This window comes from Solanum verrucosum, unplaced genomic scaffold (assembly GCF_900185275.1).
Source record: "Solanum verrucosum unplaced genomic scaffold, falcon-dt-bn FXZP01000060.1, whole genome shotgun sequence".
Taxonomy (NCBI): domain Eukaryota; kingdom Viridiplantae; phylum Streptophyta; class Magnoliopsida; order Solanales; family Solanaceae; genus Solanum; species Solanum verrucosum.
Window position 1 is genome coordinate 11,815,260 of NW_026020129.1, and position 25,432 is coordinate 11,840,691.

The 25,432-nt window shown below is 37.4% G+C and overlaps 1 protein-coding gene and 1 pseudogene across 1 annotated transcript; one reads left to right on the top strand and one right to left on the bottom strand.

The window, feature by feature from the left end:
- Positions 1–2,452: 2,452 nt before the first annotated feature.
- Positions 2,453–4,494, top strand: LOC125827045 (B3 domain-containing transcription factor NGA1-like). The gene is made up of 2 exons (XM_049506402.1): positions 2,453–3,871; positions 4,336–4,494. Exons 1-2 carry the CDS (start codon positions 2,692–2,694, stop codon positions 4,401–4,403), a joined length of 1,248 nt encoding a protein of 415 aa, XP_049362359.1. The 5' UTR covers positions 2,453–2,691; the 3' UTR covers positions 4,404–4,494.
- Positions 4,495–7,404: 2,910 nt separating this feature from the next.
- LOC125826902 (60S ribosomal protein L13a-4-like) lies at positions 7,405–8,175 on the bottom strand (annotated as a pseudogene).
- Positions 8,176–25,432: the final 17,257 nt, after the last annotated feature.

Sequence of the window (25,432 nt, forward strand, 5' to 3'; positions counted from 1 at the left end):
TATTTTGATACAAACTCATGAAAACTTAAGGATTTTGATGCCCATTCATATTTGGACATTCTTAAATGCGAATATCCTTAAATTTTTTGCCCTAAAATTAAATTTTAGTGTTTTAAGCTACCATAACGATGATCTAACATCTTAGACTCACAAATAGCCAGTAAAGTTAGCATGTGCTTATCTCGATCAAATAGTTTGAATCAATTTTGAGAGAGTTGTGAGGGAGACAAAAATACTATCAGGAAGTGAGGGAGATGACAGGGGGAAATAGTGAGCAATGGATAGAAGGTCTCGAAGTCTTCTGGGTTAAAGTTGAAATTATTGATCGTAATTTCTATTTCTATTAAAAATAAAATAAAAAGATATTGTGCTATTTGGGGTTTGAATCTAAAACTCCTTCTTTCAAATGGACACCTATTACTACTCCATCAAAGACATAACTTTTATCAAGAGTATCCAACTTTATATATATATATATATATCATTTAAATGTAGAATTTGACATATATATACAACATAATTTTTCAATGTAGGGTGTCCAGTTGGGATAGCTACAACTATGCCCCTGTACAATCATACTTTGGGCCACAGATCCAAATACAAACAATATATAAAGCGTTTGAGACTTGAAATCGAAAAAACTCTATTTTGATACTCTAACATTGTATTTCCATCTTCTAGGTCTTGCACCACTAAACACATCAAAAAACAAAATGTCTATCCTAAAAGAAACATAAATCTTGGATTTATCGGATTGGAAGCAATGACTTTAAGTCTCAAGTAGCATCACAACACGACACAAATATCACAATTAGGTGGTAATTATAAGTTGTTTTTCAATTAACGTTTGATTTATCACCGTGAAAGTCCCAACATCAACAATTCATATCCTGAATAAGACAACCCAATACACGGGGATGTCTTTACACTTGCTTTCACTCAACACATTTTGTTGTACTTTAAGTAGCACTTTCATCAACGTTCTTACCTTAGGCAGGGGTATTGATGGGTCGATTTGGGTTTTGTTATTGATCAAATTTAAAATAAAATTAATTTAATTAAATATAATATACATTTATTGGATTGATTATTATCAATTACTAATCATACACGAAAATAAAATACAAAGTGGAATAATAGAAAAACACAAATTAGTTAGCAAATATAGGATAACCAAACAACCCATCAACCACCAGTTATGACCTTGAAAACCTTGAAGAGTTTAATTTTATCCAACAACAAGAAATCCGAAATGGCTACAATTGCTTTTTTTTCATTTTTTTCTTTTTGGTTTTCGGCTTGGATTCGAATTGACCTTTTGTTGAACTTTTTTATTTTAATTTTTTTTCACTTTCATAAATAAATAAAAATATCTATAAGATATTCAAATTGTTCATAAAACATAATATATTATGTATATTTAATTAAAGATATGTATATTCTTTTGTTTTGTTTGAACAAAATAAAACTCAATAAAATATTATTGATTTTTTTTTTTTTTTGAAACGAAAACCAAATAAAATTTAATTATACATCAAACACAAGAATCATATTTGTATGTTATAACTATAGTTTGCATAATTGCGCTCCATAACAAATTTTATGTTTGCTATGGAGCTTTTGATTTGTATAATTCGCTACAAACATCCAATTTTATACAAATTGTTCATTTTCGTATAAATTCATTTATACAATTTGTATAATAAGATCTGTATTTGTATAATTATAAGTGTATAAGACGAATATATATATTTTTTTCTCGCTTTATACAAACACAAACACATTTATACATTTTATACCGAAATGTATAAAATTACTAATTGTATACCGAAAATGACTAATTGTATATCGAATCAGATGGCAAAAAAATGAGATGTTTGCTGCGAATTACAATTAAAATAAACTATGGTTATATCATTTAATTTGAATTAATAATTTGCTATTTCATACTACAATTTTCCCATTATTTAATCATTCCGATTTAGTTTAATTTTTGGATTGGATGGGATTTTACCCTCACCGTGAACCCCTACGGGTATGTAGTGTGACTCTGTGTGAGGGAGTGATCATAAATTTGTTTCGTAGGTATACTTGATCCCTTATTAATAAAAAAAAGAAGTAAAAGTAAGGTTAAGATAGTTAGAGAGAGGAGTTAAGTTATATTGTACTCCTAGTAGAGTAGAATATATTTAGTAGGAGTAAAAGAAAATTTAATTGGGATGCTACCAGTGCGATGACAAGGACGAGCTCACATGAACCCAACCAGATAATTCGTGGGCCCCGACCCAACGAGCAAATGAACTCGGAAGGAAGGAAGAAAGTCTAAAAGAGAATAACTAGAATGAAATTTACCTAACTTAAAAAAGAAGATTCCACCCACTAAGACAAATTACCCACGTACCTTGTCTCTCTCTATCTCTCCCTCCTTCCCTCTCACACACAGACACAAAGAAGAAGAGAGAAGAAAGAGGCGGCTTTTGAATCTGACTACTCCGGAATGGGTGATAATTAATGAGAGTCATCACGGCCTCTTTGAGGACGACAACAAAGAGTATTCTAGTTTATGAGGATACTCTTTCTTTCAACCCTAGCTAGCTAGTTCCAGTTCCTCTCACACTAATAACTACTGGACGCAATTACTTTTTTCCTATCACATCTTTCTCTAATTAGATCTATGCTGGGTCCTAGATCATGAATTTCTTCGATCAAGGAGGTACACGCCCATTTTCTCATTCTTCTTCTTCCAGCCAGAAGATTATAGTTCCTGATTTCTCTTATCAGCAAAGAAGCACCACTAATAATGGTGAAGATAGTACTGATCTCGTGATGAATATGGATCTTCACCCTGCAGATGAAGTTGGTGAAAGTAATACGATTGAGCGAGAACACATGTTCGATAAGGTAGTCACTCCCAGTGACGTCGGCAAGCTCAATCGGTTAGTCATCCCCAAACAGCACGCTGAAAAGTATTTTCCTCTGGATTCCTCTACCAACGAGAAAGGCCTCCTTCTCAATTTCGAAGACAGGAATGGAAAGCCTTGGCGCTTCAGATATTCCTATTGGAATAGCAGTCAAAGCTATGTAATGACCAAAGGTTGGAGCCGCTTCGTCAAGGAGAAGAAGCTCGATGCCGGGGATATTGTCTCATTTCAGCGTGGAGTCGGTGAATTGGGCAAGGATCGTCTCTTCATCGACTGGAGGCGCCGTCCAGACGCCCCCGACCATCTCCACTACACCCACTTCACTAATCATCATCTCCATAATACCTTGTACAGCTCTAATATTCAGTACCCAGCTGCTGCTGCTTGGAATCGTCCTCTCTTTTTGCAGCCTCCTCCTCCTCCTGACCATTCACATTTACAATATTCCCTGGGACCTGCAGCTGGCAGCATGCCTCATCATCATCAACAACAATCTCACGGATCCAGTCCTAATAATTACCACGACACTTGCAATTTCAACAACAGCCGTACAACTGTGGTAAATGGAAACCCTTGTCCGAGCGGGTCAGTAGTTTATCTCAGATCGGGGTCAGCCCAAGTCCCACAACAGGCTGGGTTAATGCAATTAAGAGGTCATAGTAATAGCACTAGTGGCAGGGTTGTGGAGCCAGTGGTGTTCGACTCCGTACCGGTTGTTCAAGGCAAGGCAGCAGCAAAGCGATTCAGGTTGTTCGGTGTGAATATGGACTGTCCCATCTCAGACTCGGATGAATCATGTGAAATCACGTCCTCGTCTTCTTCCTTGCCTAATCCCGCCACTACAGCAACTTATTCTCATGTCCCCCAATTTTCATCATTATCATTCAGAACTTTTAACAACTATGATACCAACCCGCCGGCAGCCACCGAAGAAGAATCGTTCGACAAAGGCAAGGCATCCATGTCCTTGAATTTGGATTTGGATATTTGATAATTCCGCAAGTGTAAATTGAAGAGAATTAACCTAAGTGGAAAACAATGTCCAAGTTGAATTTGTGTAATAATACGATTATGAAATATTTTGCAAATACTAGTAAAATATCACACTATAGCTGGTTATTTTATGTTTGATTTTTCAAGTGGGTAATGTAGTCGTTCAGTGATTAAAAACAAGAAAAAAAAGAGCCTTATTACTTAATTATACATGTGTTTTCTATTTACTTATATTCATAAATATGTTTCCTTATCTCTCTCTAACAAACTTTGCTGTATTGATTTCCCAGTGGGAATGCATAACTAGCTCCTCTCGCCGTCAGTCAGGCTAATGAATGATGGGATCCGAAGGGAATTAACAAAAGTCGTGCTTTCTTTTTCATCATTCATGAATGAATTTTGTTTTTATTACCTTTGGTAGGTTGTTGTTCTTGTCGCTGCTTCGTTGGGCACGCCCCCCAGGTACTGCGATTGCTTCAGATTAGCTAGCTAGCTAGCTAGCTTTTATAAAAGGTACGTACATAACATTTCATCTTGACTAACTTGGCCATCTATCATCAACTGATCATGCGAGCTACCTACTTCTAAAGTTGCTTCTACTAGTATGTATGTTTAATTTCTTCACTCACTAGTCACTAGTCATCATATATATCATTGTTTTTTAAAAATCTTAGTAACTTCTTCCTGTCACATTTATATGTATGCCTTTTTTATTCTAAAAAGCTAACAAATCAACGTGCCTCAGCCCAGTCTTGTTAATTAAGAGAAACAACATCAACAACAATAACATACCCAATAGAATCCCACTATTGGGGTTGGAGAGATTAGAATGTATGCAGATTTTATCACTATGACATGATGGTAGATAAACTGTTTTCAAAAGACCCTTAGCTTTAGCAATTCCAGAAACAAAAAAAATTACTCCCTCTGTCCCAATTTATGTGACACATTTTGCTTTTCGAGAGTCAAACGAGTTAAGTTTGACCGAGAATTTGCTCATGGAATCTTCAAATTATTTAAAATGAAATCTATATATTTGTAAACTACATAAAAAGTACTATAAGTCCCAATAATTGATAATTCAAAATATTTAAAAGATATATGAAAAATTTACGGTCAAAGATAGACTTGTTTGAATCTCGAAATCCGAAATGTGTCACATAAATTGGGACATAGGGAGTAAAATATATCGAGTCACAAGAAAACAATCAAATTTTACCGGGGCAAAAGCAAAACAGTGCAATAATTGAAACATAATACGCAACATATTAAAGTAGAGTAATGGAAACAATAATAAATATTGATGGTTATAAAAAAAAACAAGTATATTACAACTAGTACGATGACAAACAACAACCACTCTAATTACAACAACACTACACTACCTACTATAACCTTCTACTCTAGTACATGTCCTCCACACCCTCCTATCTAAGGTTATGTCCTCAATAATCTGGAGCTGATCATGTCATATCACATTTTCTCTAATACTTCTTCGGTCTATCTCTGCCTTTCCCCGTACCCTCTAGCCAACCTCTCGCACCTCCTTACTGATGCATCCACTCATCTCCTCTTCACATAATCTAACCATCTCAATCTCGCCTCTCTCATCTTGTCCACCACGGAGGCCAGTACTCCCACCTTATTCTGAATATCCTCATTCCTAATCTTATTGCTCCTAGTATGACCACATATCCACCTTAGTATCTTCATCTCTGCATACATCTGTTGAACATGAGAGTTTTGTTTGAAAATGGTACTCCTATATATTTGTATCTGAAATCAAATACGGGGAGGAAGGTAACAACCCCTTTTCTAAATTGTCTCCTTCCTTTAAACAATTAATTAGCTGCCTCTAACATACTTTTTTTTTTTAATCTTTCCTAGTAGTGCACATATATTAAAGATCTCTACGATATATATTTACACTACTCAGGGTTTGTCATCCGATCGATTTTGAGCTTGGATATACATACATGATTTTGCTGGTTTGATATTCGAAGTAAGCATTTGCCTTAGGTAAGTCCTCTTTTATTCATTTTATGATACAGAAGCATAATTAGTATTACTCCTTTCGTTTCATCTTTGACGAGTGCATGTGGAGTTTAAGAAAAAAAGAGTTGTTGCACATATCACAAGTACATTAAGAACTTGCAGCTTAAACATGTTATATGGTATTTGTATGAATATAAGAGCATATCAAATGTCAAATGTAATGTTAAATAGTTTCAATATTGAAGGGTGTCATTCCTTTATTGCATTGTTTCGTCCGCTCCAATTTTATACCCTCATAAATTCAATGTTAGCCTTACAAATTAATTAACTACCAATCATGATCATGTACGTATTTATAAATCCAAAAACATATTTAACCTTCTAATAATATAATTTCGTTTATTCTCTAGATCTAGTGATTTCCTAACCTTAACATTTCTATGTAAATTGGTATGGTGTTTGCAGAAAGTGTTGCTATATGTTTCTTATACATAATTAATAATGGGAGCTAGCTTGCCCTTGGCCAAAAGAGAGAAATAGATTCTCAGGTAACTAAAACCAAGCTAAGTAGAAATAAAATAATACTAGCTGGCTCTTTTCAGATAATAAATAAACTTAACAATTCGGTAAGTTGTTTTCTTTTGAATAAAAGCACAAAGTTAATTGTCCTTGTTAGTGCGTGTTAACATTAATCTGGATTGAATAGTACATATACTTTAAGTTGTATATTTTTCTCATCTCTCAAAAGCTTAAATTGGATCACTCTTTTTTTTTTTTTTTTTTGTTGTTGTCAATAGTTCCGGTGAGGATATATAAATGATGTCAAAAGGTACAAAGCACCTGACCTCTTCAATTCACTACAAGAAAAGAATGAACAAGGTTCAATTTCTACAAATTGGATCACTCTTGAAAGCATAACACAAATTACATAAAAATATAAGAGTTTCAGAAATGTGCATACTTAATCTGTATTCTATTTAGGTATATTTGCATGAAGAATTGAATTTTCTTGGACATATATATCTCTTTCTTCGATTGTGTTTGGTTCTTTGCTCCAATGTTATTTTGATAAAGGTTCCTTTCCTTGCTAGCAAACATGAGTGTTGACACCGAGTGCACTTTAACCCTGACCAATGTACTGTATCGAAATAGTTATACTCTATGCATATATAAAATTTTAGGCATGGTCATCCAAATTGTCATAGCTATACTCTACCTACAGAAATGTATATAGGGAGACCACCTTAAACTTATCATGTAAATTCAACGAGAGAAGAAAATATAGATAGCCCTATTTATGAAGGAGAGAGAGAAAGAGGAAAGAATTTGAAGAGTATATCATACCATTCTCTACTAAGTCCAAAACATTTTTCTTACACACATGTTTTTAGTACCTTTTCGGCTAGGATTTTGACGGGGCTAGCTAAAAGTTCCGAGTTTACTGGCAGGTCATATCTCTTTTTTTTTTTTTTTTAGTTAAACAATGTAATCTGCTCAAATATTACTAGAAGCAAAAACTGAACCATGCAGTACAGGTAGCATCTTTAAAAGACAGATTAAGTTGAAATCTCAATCTCAAGCAAAATTTCACCTTCGATAAAAAAACTACGTTTACACTGTAATACTTGTAGGTTCAATAACTTCAAGTTGAGGACCGAGCGTCTCCTCAGCAGCCTTCTCGGCCTTAACTCTGAGTTTGGCCAACTGCTTTTTCCTCCCGTATGCTACCTGGGTTCTCTCCTTTCTCTTGTTCTCAAGCTCCTTGATAGTGTCATAATGGTTCCATCCAACCTCTGATGAAAGCTTACCCAAGGACAGTATTTATGTCCTGCTTGGAGTCTCAACACCTTGAGAGCATCAGGGATGACCATCCTCCTGATTTTGTCATATGGAGGTGGAACACCCTCGTAAACCTTCAAGCGGGCAAGAACAGCTGCTCCACGCTTAGTTTTGTGGGGAATCATCCCACGTATGGTCCTCCAGAGGATCTTAGAGGGAGCACGGAAGTGAATAGGTCCATGAGAAGGCTTAGTATTCATCCTCTTACGAAGGAACCTAAGATACTTCATTTTCTTATGAACAAGTCCACGAGAAAGACAAATCTCTTCACACCTAACAACAACAACACTCTGTTCATTAAGCAGTTCCTTAGCCAAAATTGATGAGAGCCTACCAAGCATATGGTGACGAGCATCAACCACTATCCTCCTTGCGGAGATTCCTGAACCGGACACCATTTTTGCTTTTCTCTCTTGCTTACCTGTGAAGAAGGGACTGGCAGGTCATATCAAAACAATGATAGAGAGATTTTGATCAAGTGAAAAATTAGTCCCTTTTCTTTAATATCATCAAGTATAAATTTATACGTATCATTAATTAGGCACACAAATGTAAATTTATTTCCAAACTTAGTTCTATCCTTTATAAGAGGGATTTGATCATCCTATGAAAGTGACAAGCTAGAAAGATGTTAGGTGTAAAGTTCTACTAATTAACTCATACCATCAACTTTAATTAATTAATTACATATATAGATAGATGTCTTGACTGCATCAAAAGGCGGTTTCTCATTTTAAGTGCATTCAAAGAATACCATATATGCCTATTTTTTGTTAGACTAATGATGTACACCTTAACTTATGTTTTGACTTTTATCATAATTGGATCGGCTAAAGGAAGCACAAATGCCTATCGCTCTCTCATTTACTCTAGTTTACAACTAGATCTGCAATGTTCAATCTATTTTTTCTTATGTGCAAAATTTGTTAATTATGGGTACAATCATTGCATCAAACATTGTTGTTAATTAAAATCTCATTTTCATTCTTCTGTTTAAAGAAAAACAAGGTCAAAGTGCCTAATTATATTCAGTTGGGAAAGTATCAAACTACCAATAGGGAAGGATATAATCCAATAGTCTAAACTACATATATTCTTAAGTAATTTCGTTGGTTGTCCCATTGTTGATAAATTTATCTGACAAAAAACTATGGCATATTGTAGTCGTAAATAGAGAATAATATAGGGGTTTGTGGATGACTCATCACTATTTATCTAAAGAAAAAAAAGAAGAGACTTGCCTAGAAAATGACGTGAGAGAATCACTTGATATATGAATAAATCCATATTTACCGTATAAAAAAAGTTAGAAAATCACATAAATCCTATAAATAGGCCTAAGTGTTTAAAAATTTCTCAAAAATGGTGAGATTGTACATATTGTGTCACGACCCAAGGGCACCCCTAGACGTAACATGACAAATAGTGTTGAAAAAATGATTCTAGTATCTCAAAAAGACTTGTTAATATTATTGTCTAAGATTTATTCCTTCATTCCTTATTAATGAGTATGTTATTTAACATATTTCTACCATAAATATTTGAGAGAATTATCTTACCATTGAATTGTTTTGACTTGGTCTCATTGCTATAAATTAGCTGTTACCATTCTCAAATTGCCAACTATATCATACCTATTCATTAGCCTAATTAATTCTCCCATTAATCATTAGACAATTACCTACTATGACCGTTGGAGGCCTTGTGGAATCACTTAAAAAACCCCAAATTGCCAACAAATTTTACTAACAACTTAAGTTGGTTAGTATTCTACTAACAAATTACCAACATATTTCTAACTGAATTATATTTTAAAACTTAACAACGAAATTCTAACAGATTACCAACCAATATCTTACTAACTAAGTATTTTAGTTGGTAAATACGGCGGGAAAAAATGGCGCCAAATTTAGCAACATTCTATCAATGGATTACCAACTGAAATATTACTAACGCACACCTTTTGTTGGTAATATTACAAACGAAGTATATATCGGTTGGTAAATATGACAAAAAATTGTTTATATAATTTATTAACATATTACCAATGAATTACTAACCAAACATTTACCAACGGCAAGATTGTGTTGCTAAATTTACCAACCAAATATAAATGTGTTGGTAAATTAGTAACGAAATGTAATTTGTTGGTAAACTTGCTAACCAATATCCAATTAGTTGGAAATTTTGCCGACGAATAAAGATTGTAGTTAGTAAATTACTAACATTATTAAAATAGTTGATAATATACCAACCGATCATTAATCCATTGGTAAAATTTACCAACATATTAATTATTAGTTGGTAATATTACATATGAATGTTTAGTTGAATAGTAAGTATTATCAACTGTGATAAAATTTATTGGTAAATTATTAATTACTAACTTATATTTGAATAGTTGGTAAATTTACCAATTGAAGTTAAAATTTTTGGTAAATCAACATGTAGTGTTGAGGCTTTCATATTCAGTTTGTGTCGTTAGGCGTTTTAACTTTTAAATTTTAGCCATAACTTCACTTTGGTCAATATTTTTGGTAAACGTGCTCAAATTAGAACTATGTTAGTGTCATTAGCTTCGAAAGGTCATTTTTGGTCTAATAGGAAGGTTGGTTCGAGTTTTGAGGCTTTCGTTTTTTGTTTGTGCCGTTAGGTGTTTTAAATCTTATATTTTTGTCAATATTTTTGTGAACGTGCTCAGATGAGAATTCTGTCAGCGTAATTAACTCCAAAGGTCATTTTTTATCTAATAGGATGGTTGGTTCATGTTTTGAGGCTTTCATTTTTAGTGTGTGCCGTTAGGTATTTTAACTTATAAATTTTGGCCAAAATTTAACTTCGGTCAATATTTTTGATAAACGTACTCATATGAGAATTTCGTCAGTGCAGTTAGATGCTGACGGTCATTTTTTATGTAATAAGATAGAGGGTTCGGGTTTTGAGGCTTCCGTTTTTAGTTTGTGTAGTTAGGCATTTTAACTTTTAAGTTTTGGCCAAAATTTGACTTTAGTCAATATTTTTGGTAATTGTGCTCGAATTGAAATTTTGTCACCACAGTTAGCCATATAAGTTCAGTTTTGGTCTCATAGGATAGTTGGTTCGGGTTTTGAGACTTTTATTTTCAGTTTGTGTCGTTAAGCGTTTTAACTTTCAACTTTTAGCTAAAATTTGAATTAGGTCAATTTATTCGGGAAACATGCTCAAATTGAAATTTCGTCAGCGCGGTAAGCTCTGGAAGGTCATTTTTCGTCTTATAGTATAGTTGGTTTGGATTTTGAGGTTTTCATATTCAGTTTGTATCGTTAGGCGTTTTAACTTTTAACTTTTGGCCAAAATTTGACTTTGCTTAACATTTTTTATAAACATGCTCTGATGAGAAGAATTCGGTTAGCGCGATTAGCTTCGAAAGGTCATTTTTATATCTAATAGGATGGTTGGTTCAGGTTTTGATGCTTCCATTTTCAGTTTGTGTTGTTAGGCATTTTAACTTTTATGTTTTGGCCAAAATTTAGATTTGTTCAATATTTTTGGTAAACGTGTTCAAATTTAAATTTTTGATGTAATTATATGTGTCATATTGAAATTAATTTAACTTGTTATCGTAGATTTTGCATTGTTTCATTCAATTATGATTTATAAAATTGATATTAATATTTTTGGATTTATGATCATGCTCTTAGATTTTTAAATGCAATAAATTAATAAATATTTTACTATTGGATAATCATTCAGTTATTAATATTTTGAAGATATTTTCAGTCAATTACTAACCTAACATTGAACTTGAATGATACATTACCAACAAACTAACTATCAATTAGTAAATTTATTAGAAAAACAAATAATCATACTAACGTATTTAAAATTTATTACTAACAAGGGTTGTGGTGGAGTGGTAAGTACTCCTTCATCCTTAACCAAGAGGTCTCGGGTTCGATTCCCTTTGGGTACAGAATCACCTTTGTTATGGAGCGCAGAGGTCTCGGGTTCGATTCCCCTTGGGTACGGGATCGCCTTTGTTAGGGAGCACTTTACCCCCCAATATGGGACTTCCCGGCGTGAATCCGGATTTAATCGGGCTCCAAAGTGGGTACAAACCAAAAATAAAGTACTTAAAATTTATTGGTAAATTACCAACATAAATTTTATGTTACTAAAATTGTCAACCAATTACCAATGTATCTGGAAAAGTTTACTATCAGACATTTGTTACTATAATTACCAACGTATTACCAACGAAATCGAATAATGAAGAAAAAAATTTACCAACTCCTTTTCAATTCGTTAGTAAAGGTACTAACGATATACTAACCAAAAATTAGTTGGTGAATTTACCAAAGGAAATTTTCAGGCCATGTTTCAAAATTTTGTAACAACATCTTTGGGTGTTTACCAACTGCTTTTTGGTTGGTAAGTTTACCAACAAATTAAAATCAGTTGGTAATATTTATCGACGAACCTTTTAGCAACGGATTAATATAAGTTGACATTTGGTTGGTAACTCAATTTGCCAACCAATTTGATCAATTTACCAACAAATTTTTTTGTTGGTAATTGGAGTTCCTTTTGTAGTGAATTGCCATATAAATGTGGTCTTCCTCTATCACAACGAGAGGGGAACAATATACATTCTGAGAGTAAATCATTCCTCCTATATTCTATTGGTGTGCTAGGTTTTGTTGTTTAAATCTTTGTTAGTTTCTTACTCCTAGTTTTATACTAGAAGAGCTTGTTGAATCTTGGGAGATACATCTATACCGGGTAAAATATCCTTAAGGACAGTGTCTTTCGACACGCCTCAAGCTTGAAGAATTCCCTACAAAGTTCATGGTGAAGTATAAGTCTTGGTGAACTCCATATGATCAAGTGTTCTTCAATAAGGTATTTTCCGTAATAGTTCCAACACATAGGACCCCGAAAGGAACCGTGTAAGCCACTTAACATATCATAACATAAGAAAATCGGCAAAATGGGTGGTTTACCTGCTCCGGAGATCGTTTGACCGTGAAAATGGGTCGTTTTGGTTGTAAGGGCCAACTGGCTTCATAGCTAAGGTCTTAACGGATGTCCATGAAAAATTTCAGCAAAAATGAGGTTGGAATTCCGGATCACCAAAACGGATGGCGAACTATAACACACGAAAATCAGAAAAATGGGGGGTTTACCTGCTCTAGGGCTCGTTTGACCTTGAAAATGAGCCGTTTTGGTTGTGAGGGCCAACTGAATCCATAACTAAGGTCTTAACGGACGTCCATGAAAATTTTTGGCAAAAATGAGGTCGAAATTCTGGATCACCAAAAAAGATGGTGAACTATAGCACACGAAAATCGGCAAGATGGGGGTTCACTTGCTTCGGGGCTCGTTTGACCTTGAAAATGGGTCGTTTTGGCCGTGAAGGACAACTGGCTCCATAGCTAAGGTCTTAACAGACGTCCATGAAAAATTTCGACAAAAATGAGGTTGAAATTCCAGATCACCAAAAAATCCATAGACTACGACACACAAAAATTGGCAAAATGGGTGGTTTACCTGCTCCAGGGATCGTTTGACCTTGAAAATGGGCAGTTTTAGCTATGAGGGAAAACTGGCTCCATAGCTAAGGTCTTAATGTACGTCCATGAAAATTTTCGGCAAAAATGAGGTTGGAATTTCAGATCACCAAAAATGATGGTGAACTATAGCATATGAAAATTGGCAAAATGGGGGGTTTACCTCCTCCGGGGATCGTTTGACCTTGAAAATGGGATGTCTTGTCCGTGAGGGCCAACTGACTCCATAACTAAGGTCTTAACGGACGTCCATGAAAAAATTTGGCAAAAATAAGGTCGAAATTCTGGATCACCAAAAAATCCATGGACTATAGCACATGAAAATCGGTAAAATGGGGGATTACCTGCTTCTCGGCTCGTTTGACCTTGAAAATGGGCTGTTTTGGCCGTGAGGGCCAATTGCCTCCATAATTAAGGTCTTAACGGACGTCAATGAAAAATTTCGGTAAAAATTAGGTCGAAATTTTGAGTCACCAAGAAATTCATGTACTATAGCACACAAATATCAATAAAATGGGGGGTTTTCCTGCTCCGGGTTTGTTTGACCTTTAAAATTGGTCGTTTTGGCCGTAAGGGCCAATTGACTCCCTAGCTAAGGCCATAACGAACGTCCATGAAAAATTTCAAAAAAAAATGAGGTCGAAAATTCAGATCACCAAAAAATCTATGGACTATAGCATACGAGAATCGGCAAAATGTGGGGTTTACCTGCTCCGGGGATCGTTTGACCTTGAAAATGGGCCGTTTTGGCCGTGAGGGCCAACTGGCTCCATAACTAAGGTCTTAACAGACAACCTTGAAAAATTTCGGCAAAAATGAGGTCAAAATTTTGAATCACCAAATAAGATGGTGAACTATGACACACGAAAATCGATAAAATGAGGGGTTTACCCGCTCTGGGATAGTTCGACCTTGAAAATGGGTCGTTTCGGCCGTGAGGGACAATTGGCTCCATAACTAAGGTCTTAACGGATGTCCATGAAAAATTTGGGGAAAAATAAAGTCGGATTTCTGAATCACCAAAAAAAATGGTGAAATATAACACACAAAAATCGGTAAAATGAGGGGTTTACTTGCTCCGGGGATCGTTTGACCTTGAAAATGGGCCATTTTGGCCGTGAGGGCCAATTGGCTCCATAGCTAAGCTCTTAAAGGCAGATCATGAAAAATTTTGGCAAAAAAGAGGTCGAAATTCTGGATCACCAAATAATCCATGGACTATAGCAAACAAAAATCGGCAAAAAGGCGGGTTTAACTGCTCCGAGACTCGTTTAACCTTGAAAATGGAACGTTTTTAGCCGTGAGGGCCAACTGGCTCCATAGCTAAGGTCTTAACGGACGTTCATAAAAAAATTTGACAAAAATTAGGTCGAAATTCTGGATCACCAAAAAAGATGGTGAACTTATATAGCACACGAAAATCAGCAAAATAACGGGTTTACCTGCTCCGTGGCTCGTTTGACCATGAAAATGGGCCATTTTGGATGTGAGGGCTAACTAGATCCATAGCTAAGGTCTTAACGGACGTTTATGAAAAAATTTAGCAAAAATGAGGTTGGAATTCTGGATCACCAAAAAGTCAATGGACTATAATTGCGGGTTTACCTGCTCCGGGGCTAGTTTGACTTTGAAAATAAGTTGTTTTGGCCATGAGGGCCAACTGACTACATAGCTAAGGTCTTAACGAACGTCTATGAAAATATTTGGCAAAAATGAGGTCGAAATTCTGGATCACCAAAAAAGATGGTGAACTATAACACACGAAAATCGGCAAAATGGGGGGTTTACCTACTCTAGGGCTCGTTTAACCTTAAAAATAGGCCGTTTTAGCTGTGAGGCCCAACTGGCTCCATATTTAAGGTCTTAACAGACGTTCATGAAAATTTTTGGCAAAAATTAGATCGAAATTCGGGATCACCAAAAAAGATGGTGAACTATAGCACACGAAAATTGGTAAAATATGGGTTTACCTACTTCGAATATCGTTTGACCTTGAAAATGAGCCGTTTTGGCCGTGAGGGCCAACTGACTCCATATCTAAGGTCTTAATGGATGTCCATGAAAAATTTCTAAAAAAATGAGGTCGGAATTTCGGATCACAAAAAAATCCATGGACTATAGCATACAAAAATTGGCAAAATAGGGGGATTACGTGCTCCGGGGTTCGTTTGACCTTGAAAATGGGCCACTTTGGTTGTGAGGGCCAACGAGTTCCATAACTAAGGTCTTAACGGACGTCGATGAAAAATTTCAACAAAAATGAGGTCAGAATTCTGGATCACCAAGAAATTCATGTACTATAGCACACAAAATCGAAAAAATTTGGGGTTTACCATTTTCGGAGCTCGTTTGATCTTTAAAATGGGTTGATTTAGCTGTGAGGGCCAGTTGACTCCCTAGCTATGGCCTTAACGGACGTCCATGAAAAATTTCGGCAAAATGAGGTCGGAAAAATGGATCACCAAAAAATCCATGGACTATAGCACACGAAAATTGGCAAAATTAGGGGTTTATCTTCACTAGGGATTGTTTGACCTTGAAAATGGGCTATTTTAGCCTTGAGGGCCAACTGGCTCCAAAGCTAAGGTCTTAACGGACATCCATGAAAATTTTCGACAAAAATGAGGTCAGAATTTCGCATCGCCAAAGAAGATGGTGAACTATAGAACACGAAAATCGGCAAAATGGGGGGCGGGGCTCGTTTAACCTTGAAAATTAGTTGTTTTGGCCGTGAGGGCCAACTGGCTCCATAGTTAAGGTCTTAACGGACATTCATGAAAAATTTCAGTAAAAATAAGGTTAGAATTCGGGATCACCAAAAAAGATGGTGATCTATAATACACGAAAATTGGCAAAATGGGTGGTTTACCTTCTTCGGGGCTCGTTTGACCTTTAAAATGGGCTGTTTTGGCCGTGAGGGCCAACTGGCTCCACAGCTAAGGTCTTAACGGACATCCATGAAAAATTTTGGCAAAAATGAGGTCGGATTTCTGGATGACCAAAAAATCCATGGACTATAATAAATGAAAATTGGCAAAATGGGGGGTTTACCTGCTGTGGTGCTCGTTTGACCTTGAAAATAGGCAGTTTTAGCCATGATGAACAACTAGCTCCATAACTAAGGTATGAACGGATGTCCATGAAAAATTTTACCAAAAATGAGGTCAAAATTCTGGATCACCAAAAACGATGGTGAACTATAGCACACGAAAATTAGCAAAATTGAGAGTTTACCTGCTCCGGGGATCGTTTGGACTTGAAAATGGGTCGTTTTGGCCTTGAGGGACAACTTGCTCCATAACTAAGGTCTTAACGAACACCTTTGAATAATTTCATCCAAAATAAGGTTGGAATTCTAAATCACCAAAATATCCATGGACTATAGCACACAAAAATTGGTAAAATGGGGGGTTTACCAGCTTCGGGGCTCGTTTGACTTTGATAATGGGCCATTTTGGTCGTGAGGGTCTGACTCCATAACTAAGGTCTTAGCGGACGTCCATGAAAAAATTTGGCAAAAATGAGGTCAAAATTCTGGATCACCAAAAAATCCATGGACTATAGCATACAAAAATGGGCAAAATGAGGGGTTTACCTGCTCCGGGGGTCGTTTAACCTTGAAAATGGGTTGTTTGGCCGTGAGGGCCAATTGGCTCCATCTCTAAGGTTTTAACGGACGTCCATGAAATATTTTGGCAAAAATGAGGTAGGAATTTTGGATCACAAAAAATGATGGTGAACTATAGCACACGAAAATTGACAAAATGGCGGGTTTACCTGCTCCGGGGCTCGTTTGACCTTGAAAATGGGATGTTTTGGCTTTGAGGGCCAATTGGTTCCATAGCTAAGGTCTTAACGGACATCCATGAAAAATTTTGGCATAAATGAGGTCAAAATTCCGAATTACCAAAAAATCCATGGACTATAGCACAAGAAAATTGGCAAAATAGGGAGTTTACCTGCTCCGGGGTACGTTCGATCTTGAAAATGGGCCGTTTTGGCCGTGAGAGCCAACTGGATCCAGAGCTAAGGTCTTAATAGATGTCCATGAAAATTTTTGACAAAAATAAGGTCAGAATTTCGGATCACAAAAAAATCCATGGAATATATAGTACACGAAAATTGGCAAAATGGGAGGGGGGGATCACCTGCTCCGGGGCTCAGTTGTCGTTGAAAATGGTCCGTTTTGGCCTTGAGGGCCAACTGGCTTCATAGCTAAGGTCTTAACGAACGTCCATGACAAATTTTGGCAAAAATGAGGTCGGAATTCTGGATCGCCAAAAAAGATGCTGAACTATAGCACACGAAAATTGATAAAATAGGGGGTTTACCTGCTCCGGGGTTCATTTGACCTTAAAAATGGGCCGTTTTAGCCGTGAGGGTAGAGTAGACTGACTCCTTAGTTGAGGTCTAAACGCACGTCCATGATTTCGGCAAAAATGAGGTCAGAATTCTGGATCACCAAAAACTCCATGGATTATAGCATATGAAAATCGGCAAAATGGGGGGGATTACGTGCTCCGGGGATCGTTTGACGTTGAAAATGGACCGTTTTGGCTTTGAGGGCCAACATGCTCTATAGCTAAGGTCTTAACGGACGTCCACGAAATATTTCGGCAAAAATGAGGTCAAAATTCTTGATAACTAAAAAATTCATGGACTATAGCACACGAAAATTGGCAAATAGGGGGGGGTTTACCTACTTCGGGACTCATTTGACCTTGAAAATGAGACGTTTTGGTTGTGATAGCCAACTGGCGCCATAACTAAGGTCTTAAAGGACGTACATGAAATTTTTTGGCAAAAATGTGGTCGGAAATCCGGATCACCAAAAAATCTATGAACTGTAGCACATGAAAATCGGCAAAATTGTGACTTTACCTGCTCTGGGGCTTGTTTGACCTTGGAAATAGTCTGTTCTGCCCATAAGGGCCAACTGGATCAATAACTAAGGTCTTAACGGAGGTCCATGAAAAACTTCAGCAAAAATGAGGTTGGAATTACGAATCACCAAAAAAGATAGTGAACTATTAGCACACGAAAATCGCCAAAATATGGAGTTTACCAGCTCTAGAGCTCGTTTGACCTTAAAAATAAGCCGTTTTGGCCAACTGGCTCTATAGCTAAGGTATTAACGGACGTCCATGAATCTTTTTGGCAAATATGAGGTCGGAATTTCGGATAACGAAAAAAGGTGGAGAATAATAGCACATGAAAATTGGCAAACTGGGGGTTTACCAACTCTCGGGATCGTTTGACCTTGAAAATGGTCCATTTTGGCCGTGAGAGCCTACTGGCTCCATAGCTAAGGTCTTAATGGACGTCCATGAAATTTTTTGGAAAATATAAAATCATAATTCAGATCACGAAAAAAATCCATGGACTATAGCCTAAGAAAATCGGCAAAATGGGGGGTTTACGTGCTCCGGGGATCGTTTGACCATGAAAATGGGACGTTTTGGCCGTGAGGGCCAACAAGCCCCATATCTAAAGTCTTAATGGACGTCCTTGAAAAATTTTGGCAAAAATGAGGTCGGAATTTTGGATCATAAAAAAATCCATGGAGTATAGCACACGAAAATCGGAAAAAATGGGGGGATTACCTACTCCGTAGCTCGTTTGACCATGAAAATGGTCCATTTTAACTGTGAGGGACAACTGGCTCTATAATTAATGTCGTAACGGATGTTAATGAAAATTTTGGCAAAAATAAGGTCGAAATTCCGGGTCACCAACAAATCCATGAACTATAGCACATGAAAATCAATAAAATGTGGGGTTTAGCTTTTCCAAGGTTCGTTTAACCTTAAAAATGCGTCGTTTTGGCCGTGAGGGCCAACTAGCTCCATATCAAAGGTATTAACGGAAGTCCATGAAACATTTAGGCAAAAATGAGGTTTGTATTTTGGATCACCATAAAATTAATGGACTATAGCACATGAAAATCAGTAAAATTGGGGGTTCACCTGCTCCAGGGCTCAGGGCCAACTGGCTCTATAGATAAGGTCTTTACGGACGTCCAGGTAAAATTTTGGCAAATATGAGGACAGAATTCTGGATCACCAAAAATGATGCTGAACTATAGCACATGAAAATCGGTAAAAGTCGGGGTTAACCTGCTCTAGGCTCGTTTGACCTTGAAAATGGGTCATTTTGGCCGTGAGGGCCAACTGGCTCTATAGGTAAGGTCTTAACGGACATCCAGGTAAAATTTTGGCAAAAATGATGTCGAAATTTTGGATAACCAAAAAAGATGGTGAATTATAGCACATTAAAATCGGTAAAAGAGGGGGTTTACCTGCCCTGGGGCTCGTTTGACCTTGAAAATTGGTCGTTTTGGTCGTGAGGGACAACTGACTCCATAGGTAAGGTCTTAACAGACGTCCATGTAAAATTTTGGCAAATATGAGGTCAGAATTCTGGATCACCAAAAATGATGCTGAACTATAGCACATGAAAATTGGTAAAAGACAGGGTTAACCTGCTCTGGGGCTCGTTTGACCTTGAAAATGGGTCATTTTGGCTGTGAGGGCCAATTGGCTCCATATGTAAGGTCTCAACGGACGTCCAGGTAAAATTTTGGCAAAATGATGTCAGAATTCCGGATCACCAAAAAAGATGATGAACTATAGCACATGAAACTCGGTAAAATAGGGGGTTTACCTGCTCTGGGGAACGTTTGACCTTGAAAATTGGTCGTTTTGGCCGTGAGGGCCAACTGGCTCCATAGGTAAGGTCTTAACGGACGTCCAGGTAAATATTGGCAAAAATGAGGTTAGAATTCTGGATCACCAAAAAATCCATGGACTATATAACACACGAAAATTGGCAAAATGGGGGGTTTACCTGCTCTAGGGTTCGTTTGACCTTGAAAATGGACCGTTTTAGCCGTGCGGCCAATTAGCTCCATAGGTAAGGTCTTAAAGGACGTCCAGGTAAAACTTTGGCTAAAATGAGGTCGAAATTCTAGATCACCAAAGAATTCATAGACTATAACAAACGAAAATCGACAAAATAGAGGGTTTACCTGCTCTAGACCTCTTTTGCCCTTGAAAATGGGCCATTTTAGCTGTTAGGGCCAACTAGCTCCATAGGTAAGGTCTTAACGGTCGTACAGGTAAGATTTTGGCAAAAATTGGGTCGCAATTCTGGATCACCAAAAAATCCATGGACTATAGCACATGAAAATCGGCAAAATGGGGGGTTTACCTGCTCTAGGGGTTGTTTGACCTTAAAAATGGGCCATTTTGGACATGAGGGCCAACTGGCTCCATATGTAAGGTCTTAACGGACGTTAAGGTAAAATTTTGGCAAAAATTAGGTCGGAATTCCGGATCACCAAAAAGATGATGAACTATAGCACATGAAAATCGGTAAAAGAGGGGGTTTACCTGCTCTGGGATCGTTTGACCATGAAAATTGGTCGTTTTGGCCGTGAAGGCCAACTCGCTCCATAGGTAAGGTCTTAACGGACGTCCCAGTAAAAATTTGGCAAAAATGAAGTCGAAATTTTGGATCAACAAAAAATCTGTGGACAATAACATACGAAAATCAGAAAAATGGGGGGTTTACCTGCTCTGGGGCTCGTTTGTCCATTAAAATGGGCCATTTTAGCCGTGCGAGCCAACTAGCTTCGTAGGTAAGGTCTTAACGGACGTGTAGGTAAAATTTTGGCAAAAATGAGGTTGGAATTCCGGATCACCAAAAAAAAACATAGACTATAGCACACGAAAATCAGCAAAATGGGGGGTATACTTGTTCTAAGCCTCTTTTGTCCTTGAAAATGGGGCGTTTTGTCCGTGAGGGCCAACTAGATCCATAGGTAAGGTTTAATGGACGTCCAGGTAAATTTTTAGCAAAAATGAAGTCGAAATTTCGGATCACCAAAAAATCCATGAGGGCTAACTGGCTCCATAGGTAAGGTCTTAACGGAGGTCCAGGTAAATTTTTTGTCAAAAATGAAGTCGGAATTTCGAATCACCCAATAATCTGTGGACTATAGCACACGAAAATCGGCTAAATGGGGGGTTTACCTGGTCTGGGTTTGTTTGTCCATGAAAATGGGCCGTTTAGCCGTGTGGGACAACTAGCTCCGTAGGTAATGTCTTAACGGACATCAAGGTAAAATTTTGGCAAAAATAAAGTCAAAATTCTGGATCACCAAAAAAATCATGGTCTACAGCACACGAAAATCGGCAAAATGAGGGATTTACCTGATCTAGGACTATTTTGACTTTGAAAATGGGCCGTGTTGGCTGTGAGGTCCAACTGGCTCCATAGGTAAGGTCTTAATGGACGTCCATGTAAAATTTGGGCAAAAATAAAGTCGGAATTTTGGATCACCGAAAAATCTGTGGTATAGCACACGAAAATCGGCAAAATGGGGGTTTACCTGCTCTGGGACTCGTTTGACCTTGAGAATAGGTCATTTTGGCCGTTAGGGCCAACTGGCTCCATTTGTAAGGTCTTAACGGACGTCTAGGTAAAATTTTGGCAAAAATGAGATCGGAATTCTGGATCACCAAGAAGGATGGTGAACTATAGCACATGAAAATTGGTAAAATAGGGGGTTAACCTGCTTTAGGCTCGTTTGACCTTGAAAATGGGTCGTTTTGGCCGTGAGGGCCAACTGGATCCATAGGTAGGTTCTTAACGGACGTACAGGTAAAATTTGGGCAATAATGAGGTCGGAATTCTGGATCACCAAAAAAAATTGTGAACTATAGCACATGAAAATCGGTAAAAGAGGGGGTTTACCTGCTCTGGGGCTCGTTTGACCTTGAAAATTGGTCGTTTTGGCCGTGAGGGTCAACTAGCTCCATAGGTAAGGTCTTAAAGGACGTCCAGATAATGTTTTGGTAAAAATGAGGTCAGAATTTTGGATCACCGAAAAATTCATGGACTATGGCAAACCATAATCAGCAAAATGGGGGATTTACCTGCTCTAGGGCTCGTTTGACCTTGAAAATGGGCCATTTTTGCCGTGCGGGCCAACTAGCTCCGTAGGTAAGGTCTTAATGGATGTCCAGGTAAAATTTTTTGCAAAAATGAGGTCGAAATTCTGGATCACCAAAAAAATCATGAACTATATAGCACACGAAAATCGGCAAAATGGTGTATTTACCTGCTCTAGGCCTCTTTTGATCTTGAAAATGGGTCGTTTTGGCCGTGAGGGCAAAGTGACTTTAAAGGTAAGGTTTTAATGGACGTCGAGGTAAACATTTGGCAAAAATAAAGTCACAATTTCGGATCACCAAAAAATTTGTGGACTATAGCACACAAAAATTGGCAAAATGGGGGATTTACCTGCTCTAGGGATCGATTGTCCTTGAAAATGGGGAGGTTTAACCGTACGGGCCAACTGGCTCTGTTGGTAACGTCATAACGGATGTCCAGGTAAAATTTTGTCAAAAATAAGGTCGTAATTCCGGATCACCAAAAAATTCATGGACTATAGCACACAAAAATCGGCAAAATGGGGGGTTTACCTACTCTAGGCCTCTTTTGACCTTGAAAATGGGCCCTTTTGGCCGTAACGGCCAACTGGCTACGTAGGCAAGGTCTTAACAGACGTCCAGGTAAAATTTTTGCAAAAATGAAGTCGGAATTTTGAATAACCTAAAAATCCGTGGACAATAGCATACGAAAATCGGAAAACTGGGTGATTTACCTGCTCTGGGGCTCGTTTTACCTTGAAAATGGGCCGTTTTGGCCGTCAGGGACAACTAGCACCATAGGTAATGTCTTAACGGACGTCTATGTAAAATCTTTGCAAAAATGTGGTCGGAATTTTGGATAACCAAAAAATATGGTGAACAATAGCACATGAAAATGGACTAAAGTGGGGGTTAACATTCTCTGGGGCTTGTATGATCCAGAAAATTGGTCGTTTTGGACGTGAGGGCCAACTAGCTCCATAAGTAAAGTCTTAACGGATGTCCAGGTAAAATTTTGGCAAAAATAAGGTCGGAATTTTGGATCACCAATAAAGATGGTGAAATATAGCACATGAAAATTGGTAAAAAAAGGGTTTACCTGTTCTGGGCTATTTGACCTTGAAAATTGGTCGTTTTGGCCGTGACGGCCAACTGGCTCCATAGGTAAGTTTTTAACGGACGTCCAAGTTTAATTTTAGTAAAAATGAGATCGGAATTCTGGATCACCAAAAATGATGGTGAACTATAGTACACGAAAATCGGCAAAATGGGGGTTTACCTGCTCTGGGACTCGTTTGACCTTGAGAATTGGTCATTTTGGCCGTTAGGGCCAACTGGCTCCATTTGTAAGGTCTTAACGGACGTCTAGGTAAAATTTTGGTAAAAATGAGATCGGAATTCTGGATCACCAAGAAGGATGGTGAACTATAGCACATGAAAATTGGTAAAATAGGGGGTTAACCTGCTTTAGGCTCGTTTGACCTTGAAAATGGGTCGTTTTGGCCGTGAGGGCCAACTGGATCCATAGGTAGGTTCTTAACGGACGTACAGGTAAAATTTGGGCAATAATGAGGTCGGAATTTTGGATCACCAAAAAGATGGTGAACTATAGCACATGAAAATCGGTAAAAGAGGGGGTTTACCTGCTCTGGGGCTCGTTTGACCTTGAAAATTGGTCGTTTTGGCCGTGAGGGTCAACTAGCTCCATAGGTAAAATCTTAAAGGACGTCCAGATAATGTTTTGGTAAAAATGAGGTCAGAATTTTGAATCACCGAAAAATTCATGGACTATGGCAAACCATAATCAGCAAAATGGGGGATTTACCTGCTCTAGGGCTCGTTTGACCTTGAAAATGGGCCATTTTTGCCGTGCGGGCCAACTGGCTCCGTAGGTAAGGTCTTAATAGACGTCCGGGTAAATTTTTTTGCAAAAATGAGGTCGAAATTCTGGATCACCAAAAAAATTCATGAACTATAGCACACGAAAATCGGCAAAATGGTGTATTTACCTGCTCTAGGCCTCTTTTGATCTTGAAAATGGGTCATTTTGGCCGTGAGGGCAAAGTGAATTCAAAGGTAAGGTTTTAATGGACGTCGAGGTAAACATTTGGCAAAAATAAAGTCACAATTCCGGATCACCAAAAAATCTGTGGACTATAGCACACAAAAATCAGTTTTTCAAAATAAAGAGGATGAGTTTTTCAAATAGATCTCGAAAAAATACGAGGATTCAAAAAAAAGATTGCGTCAAACGGACGTTCGAGTCAAAAGTTACGATCATCTGAAAATTCAGCATCTTAAAGATTGAAGGTAGCTGTTAATTTGAGAAAGTTCAAACGGCCATAACTCGGGCTTCGGATGTCCGTTTCAGGCGATTTATTTTTTGAACCCGCGTATTTTTTTGATATCTACGCAACGAAACTACCGTGACGCGGTTTTCGCGTGCCGATTTGCCCAAAAACGCCTTTTACTCATTCTTATACGTGTAGAAATATGATGAAAATATAAAAGGGAAATTCAATTGAAGAGGATGAGTTTTTCAAATAGATCTCGAAAAAATACGGGGATTCGAAAAAAAGATTGCGTCAAACGGACGTTCGAATCAAAAATTACGATCATCTGAAAATTTAGCATCTTAAATATTGAAGGTAGCTGTGAATTTGGGAAACTTCAAACGGCCATAACTCGGACTTCGGTTGTCCGTTTCAGGCGATTTATTTGTTGAACCCGCGTATTTTTTCGATATCTACGCAACCAAAGTAACTTGATGCGGTTTGAGCGTGCTGATTTTCCCAAAAATGCGTTTTACTCATTCTTATACGTGTAGAAATATGATGAAAAAATAAAAGGGAAATTCAATTGCAGAGGATGAGTTTTTCAAATAGATCTCGAAAAAATACGAGGATTTGAAAATAAGATTGCGTCAGACGGACGTTCGAATTAATAATTACGATCATCTGAAAATACAGCATCTTAAAGTTGAAGGTAGCTGTGAATTTGGGAAATTTCAAACGGCCATAACTCGGGCTTCGGTTGTCTGTTTCAGGCGAATTTTTCTTGAACCCGCGTATTTTTTTGATATCTACGCAAGCAAACTACCGTGACGCGGTTTGCGCGTGCTAATTTTCCCAAAAACTCCTTTTACTCATTCTTATACGTGTAGAAATATGATGAAAATATAAAAGGGAAATTCAATTGA

Excerpts from the sequence above, each read along its gene's own strand:
- LOC125827045 (XM_049506402.1), top strand. The coding sequence starts at position 2,692 with ATGAATTTCTTCGATCAAGGAGGTACACGCCCATTTTCTCATTCTTCT. Across the intron at positions 3,872-4,335 it reads AGAAGAATCGTTCGACAAAG|GTTGTTGTTCTTGTCGCTGC; the intron begins GCAAGGCATCCA and ends TACCTTTGGTAG.